We start from the raw sequence: 12,668 nt of genomic DNA on the forward strand, positions 1-12,668 counted from the left end.
CTACGTAGAAAACTAAAGCGGACGCATATTTAGCAGACGGCTGCTCATGGACGGGAGTTTCTTTTGCACTTTTTGTAATTCTCTCTTTGTTCCCTGGAATGTTTGAATCCTAATCGACTTTAGAGCGGCTTTAGAGCGCATCGCCACCGAGGCTGAACAATCGAGCACTGATCCGGTTAGCTCGCCCCGACCGACGGCCCGCTTTGTGCACAGGGTCTGTTGAAATCACTTTGAGAATGTTCTGACGTTCCACGCGTGGAAAAACGCTCCAAGGAGAACCAAAGAGACCCCCCCCCCCAAAAAAAATAAAAAAAAATAAAAAATCAGCGTCAACACAAAATACTGTATTTCAGGTTGACTGAGAGAGAAGGATGACCTCGCCTCAGCATATTTGACAGACACACACACACACACACACACACAGATCTTGTGTGTGTGTGTGTGTGTGTGTGAATGATCAATGATCAATCATAGGCAATATGAGTGAATGGGAGATTAATGGAAGATGGCTGGTGAATGACACCTGGGAGATATATGATCTATTGTACACACACACACACACCTACACACACACACACGCACACAGCTTCTGAAGAGAGATCGGCGTTATTGATTTTTTTGGCCGATGCAGGGACTCGTAATCTTGTTTCTTAAATTCATGCAGTGCATTGAGGAATTATTAATATTTCAGACACAACACGAGCAAACTTGTCCGATCGTTACTGCTGCGTGTTTGAGGATCCATAGAAGTACTGATATGTAAAACCTGTTTTTTTATCATGCTGCACAATAGTGTCTAAACTATTTTATTTCTCAGTTGTTTTTATTGTTTATAATTAATGCTTAATAACAATCCAAACCTCCATAAACTACCGGTACTATAAAGCCTACCAAGACAAAGCGCAGCATCTAAACTGAGGGAAGGGCTTTCCTGTTTTTCCTTCTCCACATTTGAGCATTAAAAAGCCCGACAGCTGCAGAATATGTGGAGATATATCAATGAAACTATAACAGACTGACGAGAAGTCACTGGATTGACTCGGGGTTGTGCATTGAAATTGGTTAATATTGAATGAATAACCTCTAACTCCCTCTCCCACAATGCATCTGTGTTTGGTACTGAATCAGAAGCTTCCTCGCTCCGCCGGTAGCTGTCGCTCTCACTCTGCCGTACTTGCGGGCCCAGCCGAGTTTTTTCACGCACTCTGTTCAGAGTGGGACGGCAGCAGGGTGGGTTTTAGGGAGGATACGTCGAAGGAGCCGAGGAGGGAAGGGAATAATGACATTTAAGTAATTGTCAAATATTTGCTTTCCAGTGAAGTGAACTCAAATAACTTCCATTAATAATGAGACCCATCTAGAAACCCCCGCTTCTCTCTGTTCCCTTCTCCCCCATGTGCTCCTCTCTGCCCCCCCCCCCCCCCCCCCACACACACACGCTATGTGTCCCTCCACATCTATCTTCCTCAGATATTTTCCGTTAGTAATGCCTCGCTTTCTCTCCTGATATGAGTGCAACAGAATGTATTTCAGCGCTGAATTTCAAGCATGCTTTTAACTTATCGGGCGTTAAAATGAGCATTTCCCGTTAGCGGTGGTGCGAGCGCCTGCATGTGTAGAGCATAAAGACATGATGATGCACTGATTGCAGAACTTCTATCCACTTCTTGCACTTTGTCTACCTTCATGAACACCGACAGACGCCGCCGTGTTGATTCTCGCCGTCGTCGCTGGCTTTCATTCCTTATTTGAGGCTCATTTAACATCTGGTGGCCAACGCAAATTGATCAAAAACAGCATTTAGGATTATGAAATGAAAAACCCTTAAAGCTCATCTCACCAAACAACCGTCTATCACAGTTTGAATCTGACATTTGACGCTGAAACGCCTCAATGAGTCCCCGAAGCTCTCTTTACCGAAGGCGTGAAGAACAAACTCTGGCCTATAGAATCTGAACACCTAGAAGAAGTCTCCCATTCAAAATGCTGGTGGCCTCGTTCAATCCCAACCTGAGCAGAGGTCTGGCCGGCAAGAATGGGAAAAGCAGCTGTGCAGGTGTGTGTGTGTGTGTGTGCACAGGATTCGTTCAACCCATTTGCTTGGAAACGAGTTGCAAGATTTCAGGCTCGCTTTCACCAAGCGGTGTGGATGAGTTCACGCCAGTTCGTTTCACGTTGTGTGGAGCCCAAATGGAACTAACCGAGCGTTTTATTTAACGTTCATCTGTTGGGGTAGACGGACACAAAACAAAAGTTAAAGTATGGTTGAAAACAGCTTGTAATCAGAGCAGCCAAAAACGAAAACGTGCTGCCACACACTGACATACCGAGGGAAGACACAAACTGTGTGATTGCAGTTGAGAAAGACAAACGGTTTAGTTTGACGGATAACAGTGAGAGAAAGGGAGAGCATCCGTTTGTTATAGGAGGAAAAAGGTATCGTCCCTCAGAGAGATGGATGCGTTAGCACTTTTTTACATTTTTGCCCCACCTCCTTCCTTAGTTAGAGCAATCACATTGATTAAATGCTCGCTGAAGGCTTTTCACCTAATAAATAACAGCTTTGCCCATAAATCCAAGACGTATGAAGTCATCCTCAACGTTTAGTTGCAGCTTCCCTGTCCCAAATCAGTCCTCATCACAATAAATCTGGAGTCCTTGCCTTTATAATGAGCGCCTGAGACAGGATTGCGCGGTAAACACCCAACAGAAACCTCTGAGTGGAGCCACCATGTCATCTTAGAGCGTTGGCCAGCGTCTCCAAATCCCTCCCCTCTCCTGTCAACTCCTCCAGCTTGTGTCTTCCTCCGGTTTTCTATTTCTCTTTTTTTTAAGGCTCTTGTGGTGGAAGGCAGCGCTTTCTGCTCTGTCAGTTACGAGTGGACGTGTATGGTGTGTGTCCTGTGGATGTGTGTGTGTGTGTGTCTGTGGAAGTGCACGAATGGAACACGACCTTGGGTCAGTGCAGGATGAGAGCCCACCCTAATCCAATCGCACAAACAGTGCGTGAAATCAAGCTCTGCTAACTTGTTCGAACTTAGGACAACTTGTGCTTTTGTTTGGGTTGCCATGTTGTGTTCAAGTACCCGATCAGGTTTTCTTATTATTTTCATGGCTTCAGGCCAGGAAGTGCTGGAGCGGACTTCTTGCTCGTTGGCCGGGTTAGTGAACTTTAAAGTCAAAGCCGTGGAAGTAGAAGAGATGCAAATTATGCATGGTTTTTATTCAGTTTATTCAAAAGGTAATCGTATATACAGTATATATATTTATACAGTATATATTTTACACATCATTGTTTTTTTCCAGCTCGTAACAAAAATGTTAATCATGAACCCAATTCTTTTTTTGGAGAAAGTTATGCATTCACCTCTTTCTAATATATATATATATATATATATATATATATTTAAATGGTGTTCAGTTATATATTCCGTACCTCCAGGTCGCAACACACATGCTTGTCAGGGAACCTATCAGTGTTGGAATGATTTAAAGAAGTCTTCATTGATTGGGCCAGGAGGAAGACGACACTGACCTCATGGCTTATAGATTTATTTCACAAAATATGCTGGAATCTGGAAAATATATGTATTTTATTTCCCTTTGTCAGCATCGTTTCTTGATTACACATAGAAGAGTCTTAAATCAGGTGATGTTTCGAGTGCTTTGAGTGTTTCTTTGTAACAAAGTCACTCTTTGCTTGAGCATAAAGAGTGAAATAATAGTTAAATATAAGTAAAGTAAAATGTAAAAGTAAAAAATACTAAAAATATAAATATAGGGAGGACATGAGAGTGGCTGGTGTTGGGGAGGACGATGCAAAGGACAGGGTGAAGTGGAGAAAGTTGATTTGCTGTGGCGACCCCTGATGGGACAAGCTGAAAGTACAGTAGTAATAGTAGTAGTAGTAGTAGTCGTAGTCGTAGTAACAGTCGTAGTAATAGTAGTAGTAGTAGTAGTCATAGTAATAGTAGTAGTACTAGTAGTAGTAGTACTACTAGTAGTAGTAGTAGTCGTAGTAATAATAGTAGTAGTAGTAGTAGTAGTAGTAGTTATAGTAATAGTAGTAGTACTAGTAGTAGTAGTAGTAGTCGTAGTAATAGTAGTAGTAGTACTAGTAGTAGTAGTAGTAGTAGTCGTAGTAATACTAGTAGTAGTAGTACTAGTAGTAGTAGTGGTCAGTAAAGCATCTCTGTGACTGTCGAACAGCGTCACACAAATGGAACTTCATTTGCCTGGCCCATGCTTCTAAAATTCGAGAAGTTTCATTAAAAATAGGATCAGCAGCTTCTTATGGAATAAAGAAAAAGGACGAAAAAGTGAGAAAATATTTCAGGACATGAAAACAAAAATGTCCGGATTGTCCCCCTAATCTTGATCTGGCTCAGCGACGGTCCAGCCAACCATCCCAAACACACTGGAACACAGAAACTCCTCTGCTGTATGTGGAGCTAACAAACCAGGGTACGTTCAACACGTACATTGTACTGTGTGTCTTTGTACATAAACACAGTTCCCTGCGTTCATTCTGCTAATTATAGTGTGAAGTAATGACGACTATCCGCTCCCCACCCTGACCCATCTGGATGTGTGTGTGAGTGTGTGCGTGATCCTGCGGGGTTGTGCCTGTGTGTCAGGTTCCCTCGGGTGCTAGTTAAGTATCGTACGATAGATTTGACACCCAAGGCATTCAGCGGGAGTCAAACGAGGAAAAAGAAAGAGCTCTTTTTAGTCCTCCTATCCTTTAGTTCTCCCTTGTTCTCCATTTATATGCCTGATTATCCTTTTCCCACATTCTCTCCTTGTTTTTCCTGCATTGCTTCCACGTCCCGTCGTCCTTACAGCCGCCGGCTCGTCGGATTCTCGCAGTCGCTCCAGGCTTTTTGTCTCCGTGTTCGGGGTTATGGCCTCTGACTCAAACAGGGCAGCTATTTCTGCTCATCAGGAGGAAAGCAAGATTATTCCACAGGCTGCTGCAAGTGTTTTACAAAAGGAGCTCTGGCCTCATGCATTTTTCAGCTGAATACTTTAAGTGGTAACGATGAGATGCCGCTTTTTCAATTTGGCTCCGTCTGTCATGCTCAGCACTCTTTGCTGTTGCCTTTCTGTAGATAAGCTCTTATAGCAGTCCTGTCAAATGGCGTCTTCTCTCATGGGCTTTTGGTTTTTCCATAGATCGGGCCATTTGATTTTTGCGCTCAGATGTTCATGAACAGCTACTTAAATGTTCGATATTAAGTTTGGGAGGAGCTTTTACACACACACACACACACAGCAAAGGAACATTCTCAGGGTTCCTGCTTACAGTAATGGATCTGCATTTTGAGAAATAGAGTTATTTGCCTTCTGGCAAAGAGTTGGATGGAAAGATTATCGTCTGATGTCTTTGATCTGCGAAAGGCATAAGTCCATTGATTGATCTCAATGCAGCATAAAGTTTGTATTAACTAGCATGGCTCTATCTAAAGTTTAAACATGTGGCTACGCTTCTCAATGATTAATCCGATCATGCATACTGAATGCTTGATGCATACGCAAACAATGTTCACTGCCCCATCGTGCATTCTCTGTCCCTTTAAAACAGCTTTTTGCCAAATGCGGTTTTGGTTGATGATGTTGGTAATTATTACATTTCATGTAAATTATCCTCTGTTTTATTTATGTATTGTGTTTTGTGGCCTGATAATACAATGACTTGTTTTTATTTATGTATCTGGAACATTAATTCTACCTAATAGAATTGCAGGAAAGGAATGAAGGGTGGCAGAGTCGTCTTACCTTTCTTCTGCAGGATCGCACTCCCGCTGCGTCTCCCTATGTGGTTCTCCACATAACAGGTGTAGTTTGCCAGGTCTGCATCCTCCACGGCATCGAATATCAAGGAGAGTTCCACCTCTTTCTCTCCCAAATGCTCCCTTAAAACCCTGGAGAAACAGGAAAAGAGAAAATTAAAGTCACTCACAGGCAATTCTATTCAATAAATGGACCCTACAATGAAGGTATATGAACATTTCCTGAGCAGTGGATAGAGTTTTTCCGCTGGTTTATGTATCAGAAAACGACCGGAAGAGAACCAAAAGGAAGGAAAAGACGAGGAATTAAGATTCAGCAGGGTAGAATGTGGCGCAGGTGAAAAACGAGGACATCGGGAGCAAGGAGGCATGTGTGGGAAACATTGGCGACAGCTGGGAAATGCTCCTCTCCTTATGGTGAGGTCATGCTCCTGGAGAAGGCTGCGAGGAAAAAGAGAAGAGGCGGAGCCTGAGCGGATGTTTCGGTCATGGCGCGCACCCTTACGCCTGATTCATGGTCAGATTCCGTCTGAACCTCTCGTATCTGACGTCAGACTTCACTGTGCTGACGTCGCACATTCAGAACAGTCTTCTCAGATGGCCCGGTGGCGTCTAAAGACGGGAAAGGTTTGTGATTCTGAAACAAGCTTCATCAAGACTTAGAAGAGTTTCTATTGTCATTATGCTGACATAACAAAATCGTGTGAAGGCCCACGGCTTAAGGCACACATAGGAACATAAAATGAAAAACAAAATCTCTCCTAAAACAACGATATATATACACATCAGAGAGGTTGAGAATGAGAATCAAGTAAATAGTGCAAAATAGCAGCAGCAGCACAGCGGGACAGGCACAGAGCGTCCATTCCGCGTCCCAGATCACTACGAGGGAACGACTGCTTTCACAGCCCGAGGGAAGAAGCTGTTCCTGAGCCTCGCTGTGCTGCTTCTTATTGTCCTGAACCGCTTCCCTGATGGGAGCGGGACAAACAGTTTGTGGCCCGGGTGGGTGGGGTCTGTGGCGATGCGTCTGGCCCTCCTCTGGACTCTGGAGGTGTAAACAGAGTCCAAATCAGGCAGACGGTGACCCACAATCCCCTGAGCTGTCCTCACCACCCGGGATAGGTCCTTCCTGTCCTGCGCCGTGCAGCTGCCGTACCACACGGTCGCACTGAGACACAGGATGCTCTCTATCGTGGCCCGGTAGAAGTTCTCAAGCAGCACAGAGGAAAGTCCAGCCCGCTTCAGCTTCCTGAGCAAGAAGAGCCGTTGCTGGGCCTTCTTCACCAGGTGTCTGGTTCTGCACATCTAAAATAATGAGACATCCTTTCTAGTGTTGGGAAAGCTGCTTTGAAACACACAATTATGCTAGACGTTGAACTGAAGCAAAGATAGCATCTACAGGGGGGTCGTTGACTTACGAACTACGCGGCTTACGACAGTTCGACTTTACGTCCGCACTCGTCTGTGGTCTTTTGGAGGTGTTTTTACGACATAGCAGGAAGCGAGCGAGCGAATTGAGTGTGCGACAGTTTCTGCCGTCTCACCCACAATGTCTAGCGAGAGGAAATTGTCTCCTACTCCTCCTTGTAAAGAGTTTTCTTAGCTCTCCTTGGCTCTTTTATCTCCCTCAGATCTGTATGATCAATAAAGGCAATGTTTGAGAACATTTCATAAATGGTACAAGTTAGTGAGGAAAATCAGCGCTGAGGTTCGACAACTGTTCGGCTTCTGAAGTGTTTGTTCCAGAAGCTGAACAAAGACAATCCCACAGATCGTCCCTCTAACATTCCTCCCTTTGGGGGGGTAACTTGAAACTCTATGCCCACGTGCATCGGCGTGTCTATTATGAGTTAACGTATAATCAATAAAGCTAAATGTCTTGCAGTCCCTTTGTTGTGTAAGCAGTTTATGGAATCTCCATCTATTATGGAAATCCCCGACAACTTTTACAGCTCCGTGACGCAGCATAATAGACTTATGGTAAATTAACGGGGGCCGACTTAGGGCCAAATCGGCTTCTGACAAAACCGGCAGAACCAAATTTTTAATTCTGTTAAATAAATTTGAACAAAAAGCACAAAAAAAAGATCAAATACACCAGAAAGGTCAGTTTTAAAGGAGAAGGAGAAGGAGAAGGTGGAAGAGAAGAGCGAGAGGAAGAGAGCATTTCCTCAACAGGCGATTGTAGAAGTCAGGAAGAAAGAGAAATGGTGAATAGAAAAAGGTGTAACTGCTCCTGGTTGAATTACAGGTAATTCACTGTTAAGCACTGAGCACTATGTGTTGAGCTTTTCTTTCTAGATGGGTCAGAATCCAAATAATAATAAATGTTCATGCACGACCCAGCAGGGGGTGGGGGGGGGGGCGCGGCATAACGAAAGAGCCTGGAGTCTGTTTGAACCGTTGGAAGCGACGCACCCAGAGCAACCTGCAGCAGTCCAGACACGAGGACTGAAGACAACAGGAGTCGGCGCGTCGTCCTTCAGCTAGGAGCTGACCATGAAAAGGAATCGTGCCTGTCACCTGAGGCTTTCATCCACATGCTTGCATTCAGAGGATTCTGACACACAACCTCCTCTGAGGAAACACATCTTGACCTTTTTCTTGCTGGCAGTTTTCTCTGGTGTTTTTGTACTCGGGCAGAGCAATGGACGTTCTTGACTAAAGGTTCATCGCTTCCCCTCTTCCTTCTTTCCACTTTCCTCCTCAATTCTCGACTAGACTAGAATTCTGCATGCAGTACTAACACTGGGAATTTTAATAAACCGAGAACGTGGAGATGGCAACAACTAATGATTTATACAGCTGCCGATAAAATCTCCTGTTTAGTAAACATGCAACAGTGAGGCTTTGACAGCAGTTGGAGTGGACGGCGATGTGAATACCAAGCGGGGTGCGGGGGGGGGGCATCTCCTCACCACCACACACACGAACCAAAGAAAAACAGAAACTCCCTCTGGGCTCAATAAAAGCCTTCTGATTCTGATTCTGATTCCGATTCGGCCATTAAATAAAAAAATAGTGTTGCAATTGTGAATTCACTTCACAGAACGAACATGAACGATGACGGTAAGACGTCGGTGAAACTCGACCAGCAGCTGCAGCAAAAGCGATGATTTGGCACACATGCACCGAGTTGGGCATGTTTGGACCAATGAAACTTCTGAGAAGGTGCAGCCGCATCTTCGGACGAATCTTTTCAGATGGGAAGCGCAGAGAGAAAATAGGAAGCTTCCTGCCATCCCAGCTACTCACAGCATCCCTGCTTTCTGTGGATGGTGTATTAATAACGATGGGGAGCGCGTCAACAGTCCTCTGACAGACCGCGCGGTAACAAGACAGGGTCATTATAGGCATTCACATAATCAGGGGAGCAGTATTGGATCCTGTGCAAACAGACAGACACACACACACACACACACTGGCCGGTGCAGCAGCAGGCCGGGTGGTGGCCGTTAAACACGGACGGATTAATGAGCATCCCAGCAGGAGTCTCTCTGCTGCCGTGCGGATGTTGAATTTGGAGTACCTGTGACTGGATTAGTCTGGCCTGGGGATGGAGGACTGGACCCAAGGATGAGGAACTCATTAGGCAAAGGTTTATTTCATGCTTGGGGGGTGGGGGGGGGGGGGCGTAATTAGTTTCAGGTTTGAACAGTGAATACTCAGACGTGCCCCTGCCCTCTTTATCGACACTACTTTCCCGGGAGAATCCACCGTCACTCGGAGAATCTGAGTCCAGGCCCCAGCAGGCCGGAGCTGCAGCCCTCCCGCTGAAGTGTCCTCGAGCAAAACATGGGACACCTCCCTGCAGTAGCTGCTCCTCTGTCGCCTACCCCTGCCCTCTGACCTCCCTGTGAGGGGGAGGAGGGCGAGGCGACTCCCTTTATGAGAGACATTAAGCAGGACGGTTTGGGTTAAAGAGATTCGGGCCTCTCAGACTGCTATTAAAGCCTCACTGAGAATGAGAACGTAACGAAGCCGTTGCGGAGGGCATTAACCGGGGCTTTAGATGAGCGATGAGAAAAATGTAGAAGTCATTTATGAAGCTAATCTTTATATGGTGATTTAACCCGTTAATGCCATTTCATGGTTATTCATGAGCGAAGGTCGGTCCATTGGTTGTCAGGGTGACAACAACCCCCCCCCCCCGAGGATTGCCAGCGTGATGAGGTCATAGAAACGTCTATGGGTCACTGCTGAAGTTGATGAAGCTATGTTCCACTGGTGTGTTGTCGGTCTACTGAACTCTTTCATGCAGTCCTGCTCTAATCTCTATACCCCCCCCTGTGAGTACCCTAGCCTTGCTATGAAGGTACATTTGTAATTTAATGAAGTATTAATTTCACTCTATTAACCACTAATCTGTGAGCTTTGAGAGTCTGACAGCAAGTTTTTGGGATGGTTTCCATGGCGATACGTCAGGGGGGGGGGGGGGGGGGTCCCAGTCATATCTGACGCCCTGCAGACAATCAGGTGTTTCCCAGTAGTAGCCCAATGTAATTAGTCCCAATAGGTGACAAAATGGATTCAATTTCACTTTATTATTAGGATTCATAATTCTTCAGGAACTTTGAGAAGGAAACTGTCAGAGCTGTCAACGAGTCGTAAATCATAAGAGAGCAAATGAGATTCCGACAGTGAGAGGAGCGCAGCTGGAGTTGAGCCTATTCAGAATTAACAATATAAAGGTGACGAGCTGTATTGGATAATGCTGAGGTCTCTTGCAGGAGAAGCAACATATAATCTACAAATATAAATATATATGTTTTTTTCAGTCTATATTTCCTGTTGTATTTGTCTCCAGAAAGGCTTAACGGCACAAACTCTCGTCATTAGAGGACATATTTACCTGACTTCACTCTCTTTAATGTGTCCAGCTAGTTCCTCGACAAACTTTTCTCCTTTCATCCAGTAGATGATGGGTCTTCTGTTTTCTCCACTGTAGCCAAAAAAGGCCTTGCAGTCCAGGCTCAGCGGCATCCCTGCAACACAGAACACGGCAGCGTCACAATGCAGACAAAGCACATGCTAATCCAACGGGAGGGTAGCTAAAACAGGCACGAAAGGGAGGGGGGGGGGGGACGCCACAGCAGGGCAAGGCGCAAAACGCAGCGGCGTTAGCGAAGGAGGCTAATGTCAAAGCTGTGGTTGCTGCAGAGAGGAGACTGTAAGCCCGAGAACCCAACAGACGACACCGGTGAGGCGTTGGCCGGCGAGAGAGACGCAGTATTGGAAGCCTTTTTGTACAATCATTCTTTTTTTTTTATCAATAGAAAGTCAATCTGGTTTAAAAACTGTTGCAGGGAAGCAGGAATTAAAGCAGAAAAGATCACGTCACACCATGAAATGTACTTTCCTCTGTCGAGAAGAGCGTAAAATGATCTAGCACATGTGTCAAACCTGTCCAGTGGAGGGCCGAGACACTCCAGGTTTTCCTTCCAACCATCTCTCCAGCAGCTGATCTCACTAGTTCCTTCTCTCAAATCAGAGGTGTTGATGATTACAATCACCTGCTTTAGTAGCCGGCTGGAAGGAAAACCTGGAGTGTCTCGGCCCTCCACCGGACGGGTTTGACACCCCCGATCTACGGTTTTCAGAACTCGTCAGTGAATGGAACCTTTTAAGATTTGGGTGAATAGGTTCACGCGGCATAAACGTTCTCCTGTTGTGAGGTTGGACTAAAGGTTAACATACGATGGCTGTGTGTGTGTGTGTGTGTGTGTGTGTGTGTGTGCGTGGCTGAGATAGACCTCGATCTCCGCACCTTCACCGTTTTGCTGCCTCCATCGAAGGCTCGCCCTCTGCGTCAGCTCATCCACGCGCTTTTTATTTTGTATTTCCTGTCTTATTTTGGGACTCACCCCATGTGCCCTCTCTCTCTTCTGATTGTCTACCCCGCCCTCGCTGTTGTCACCTGCATCTCGCCAGCCCCTCCTCCCATTGCACGAGTCCGTGTTTCCCTACCCGGCGCCGCGTTAATCCGCGAATTTAGTCCCATTTGTCTCTCTCGCCGGTGTCTTCGGACGGCACGCTTTGGACTCATGACTATCTGCGTTCCAAATGTTCCATTCTCAAGACGAATCAAGTATTTTTGTGTCGTGCATTTATGGCCAAATCCTCTCGGTGGATTGCTAGACAGGGATATGCCCTCTGAAGAAATAGTGAAAGACCAACTAATGAACAGCAGTATCTTCCGAGCCAGTCCACCCAGTGCTGGAAGAGCGAAAAGCAACAGGGAACTAGAAAACGACAACCAGAGATTGCAGACCCTCGCCTCCAAAAGACTATTCGTTCTTGTGAGACAGTAAACAGGGCTTCCAGATCAGAGGAGCCAAACCTGCTCTAGCTTGCTGCTCCGGAACGTACTACAAGACTCCTTCTGGACTCTTTTTCCCATCATGCCATTCGTGTCCCTCCCTCTTAAAGTGGCAGTTTACAGCACATGCACAATTCCAGATGTAAAAATAATTCTAGAATCTGGACCCAGATCCGGATCAATGCCATTCTCGGGGAGGATCGAGCCACGGACAGAACCTTGCTTGTGTAAAAATTTCAAGTTGATTGGGTTACTAGTTTTTGAGTTATGCGCTCGGACAGACAAACAAACAAACAAACAGGCAGACAGACAAACAAACAAACAGACAAACGGACCCAATTGCAATACCCTCGCCTCCTCTTCGGCGAGGGTAACTAGAAAGACAATCAGAGATTGCAGACCCTCACCTCCAAAAGACTATTGGATCTTGTGAGACAGTAAACAGGGCTTCCGGATCAGAGGGGCCAAACCTGCTCTAGCTTGCTGCTCCGGAACAGGAAAAGATACAACTTTTATGTTGCACCCCTGAAATGAAATGAACGACTGGACTTACG

At 45.7% G+C, this 12,668-nt stretch overlaps 1 protein-coding gene across 1 annotated transcript in view; it reads right to left on the bottom strand.

The window, feature by feature from the left end:
- il1rapl2 (interleukin 1 receptor accessory protein-like 2) overlaps positions 1–12,668 on the bottom strand; it is a 237,001-nt gene that overhangs the window by 6,137 nt on the left and 218,196 nt on the right. Inside the window, exons 7-8 of the mRNA XM_068740307.1 lie at positions 10,648–10,780; positions 5,779–5,924 (exon numbers count right to left, since the gene is read on the bottom strand). Coding sequence (XP_068596408.1) covers positions 5,779–5,924; positions 10,648–10,780 — 279 coding nt within the window. The remainder of the gene's footprint in view (positions 1–5,778; positions 5,925–10,647; positions 10,781–12,668) is intronic.

The sequence above is a fragment of the Brachionichthys hirsutus genome, chromosome 6, assembly GCF_040956055.1.
Source record: "Brachionichthys hirsutus isolate HB-005 chromosome 6, CSIRO-AGI_Bhir_v1, whole genome shotgun sequence".
NCBI classification, from domain to species: domain Eukaryota; kingdom Metazoa; phylum Chordata; class Actinopteri; order Lophiiformes; family Brachionichthyidae; genus Brachionichthys; species Brachionichthys hirsutus.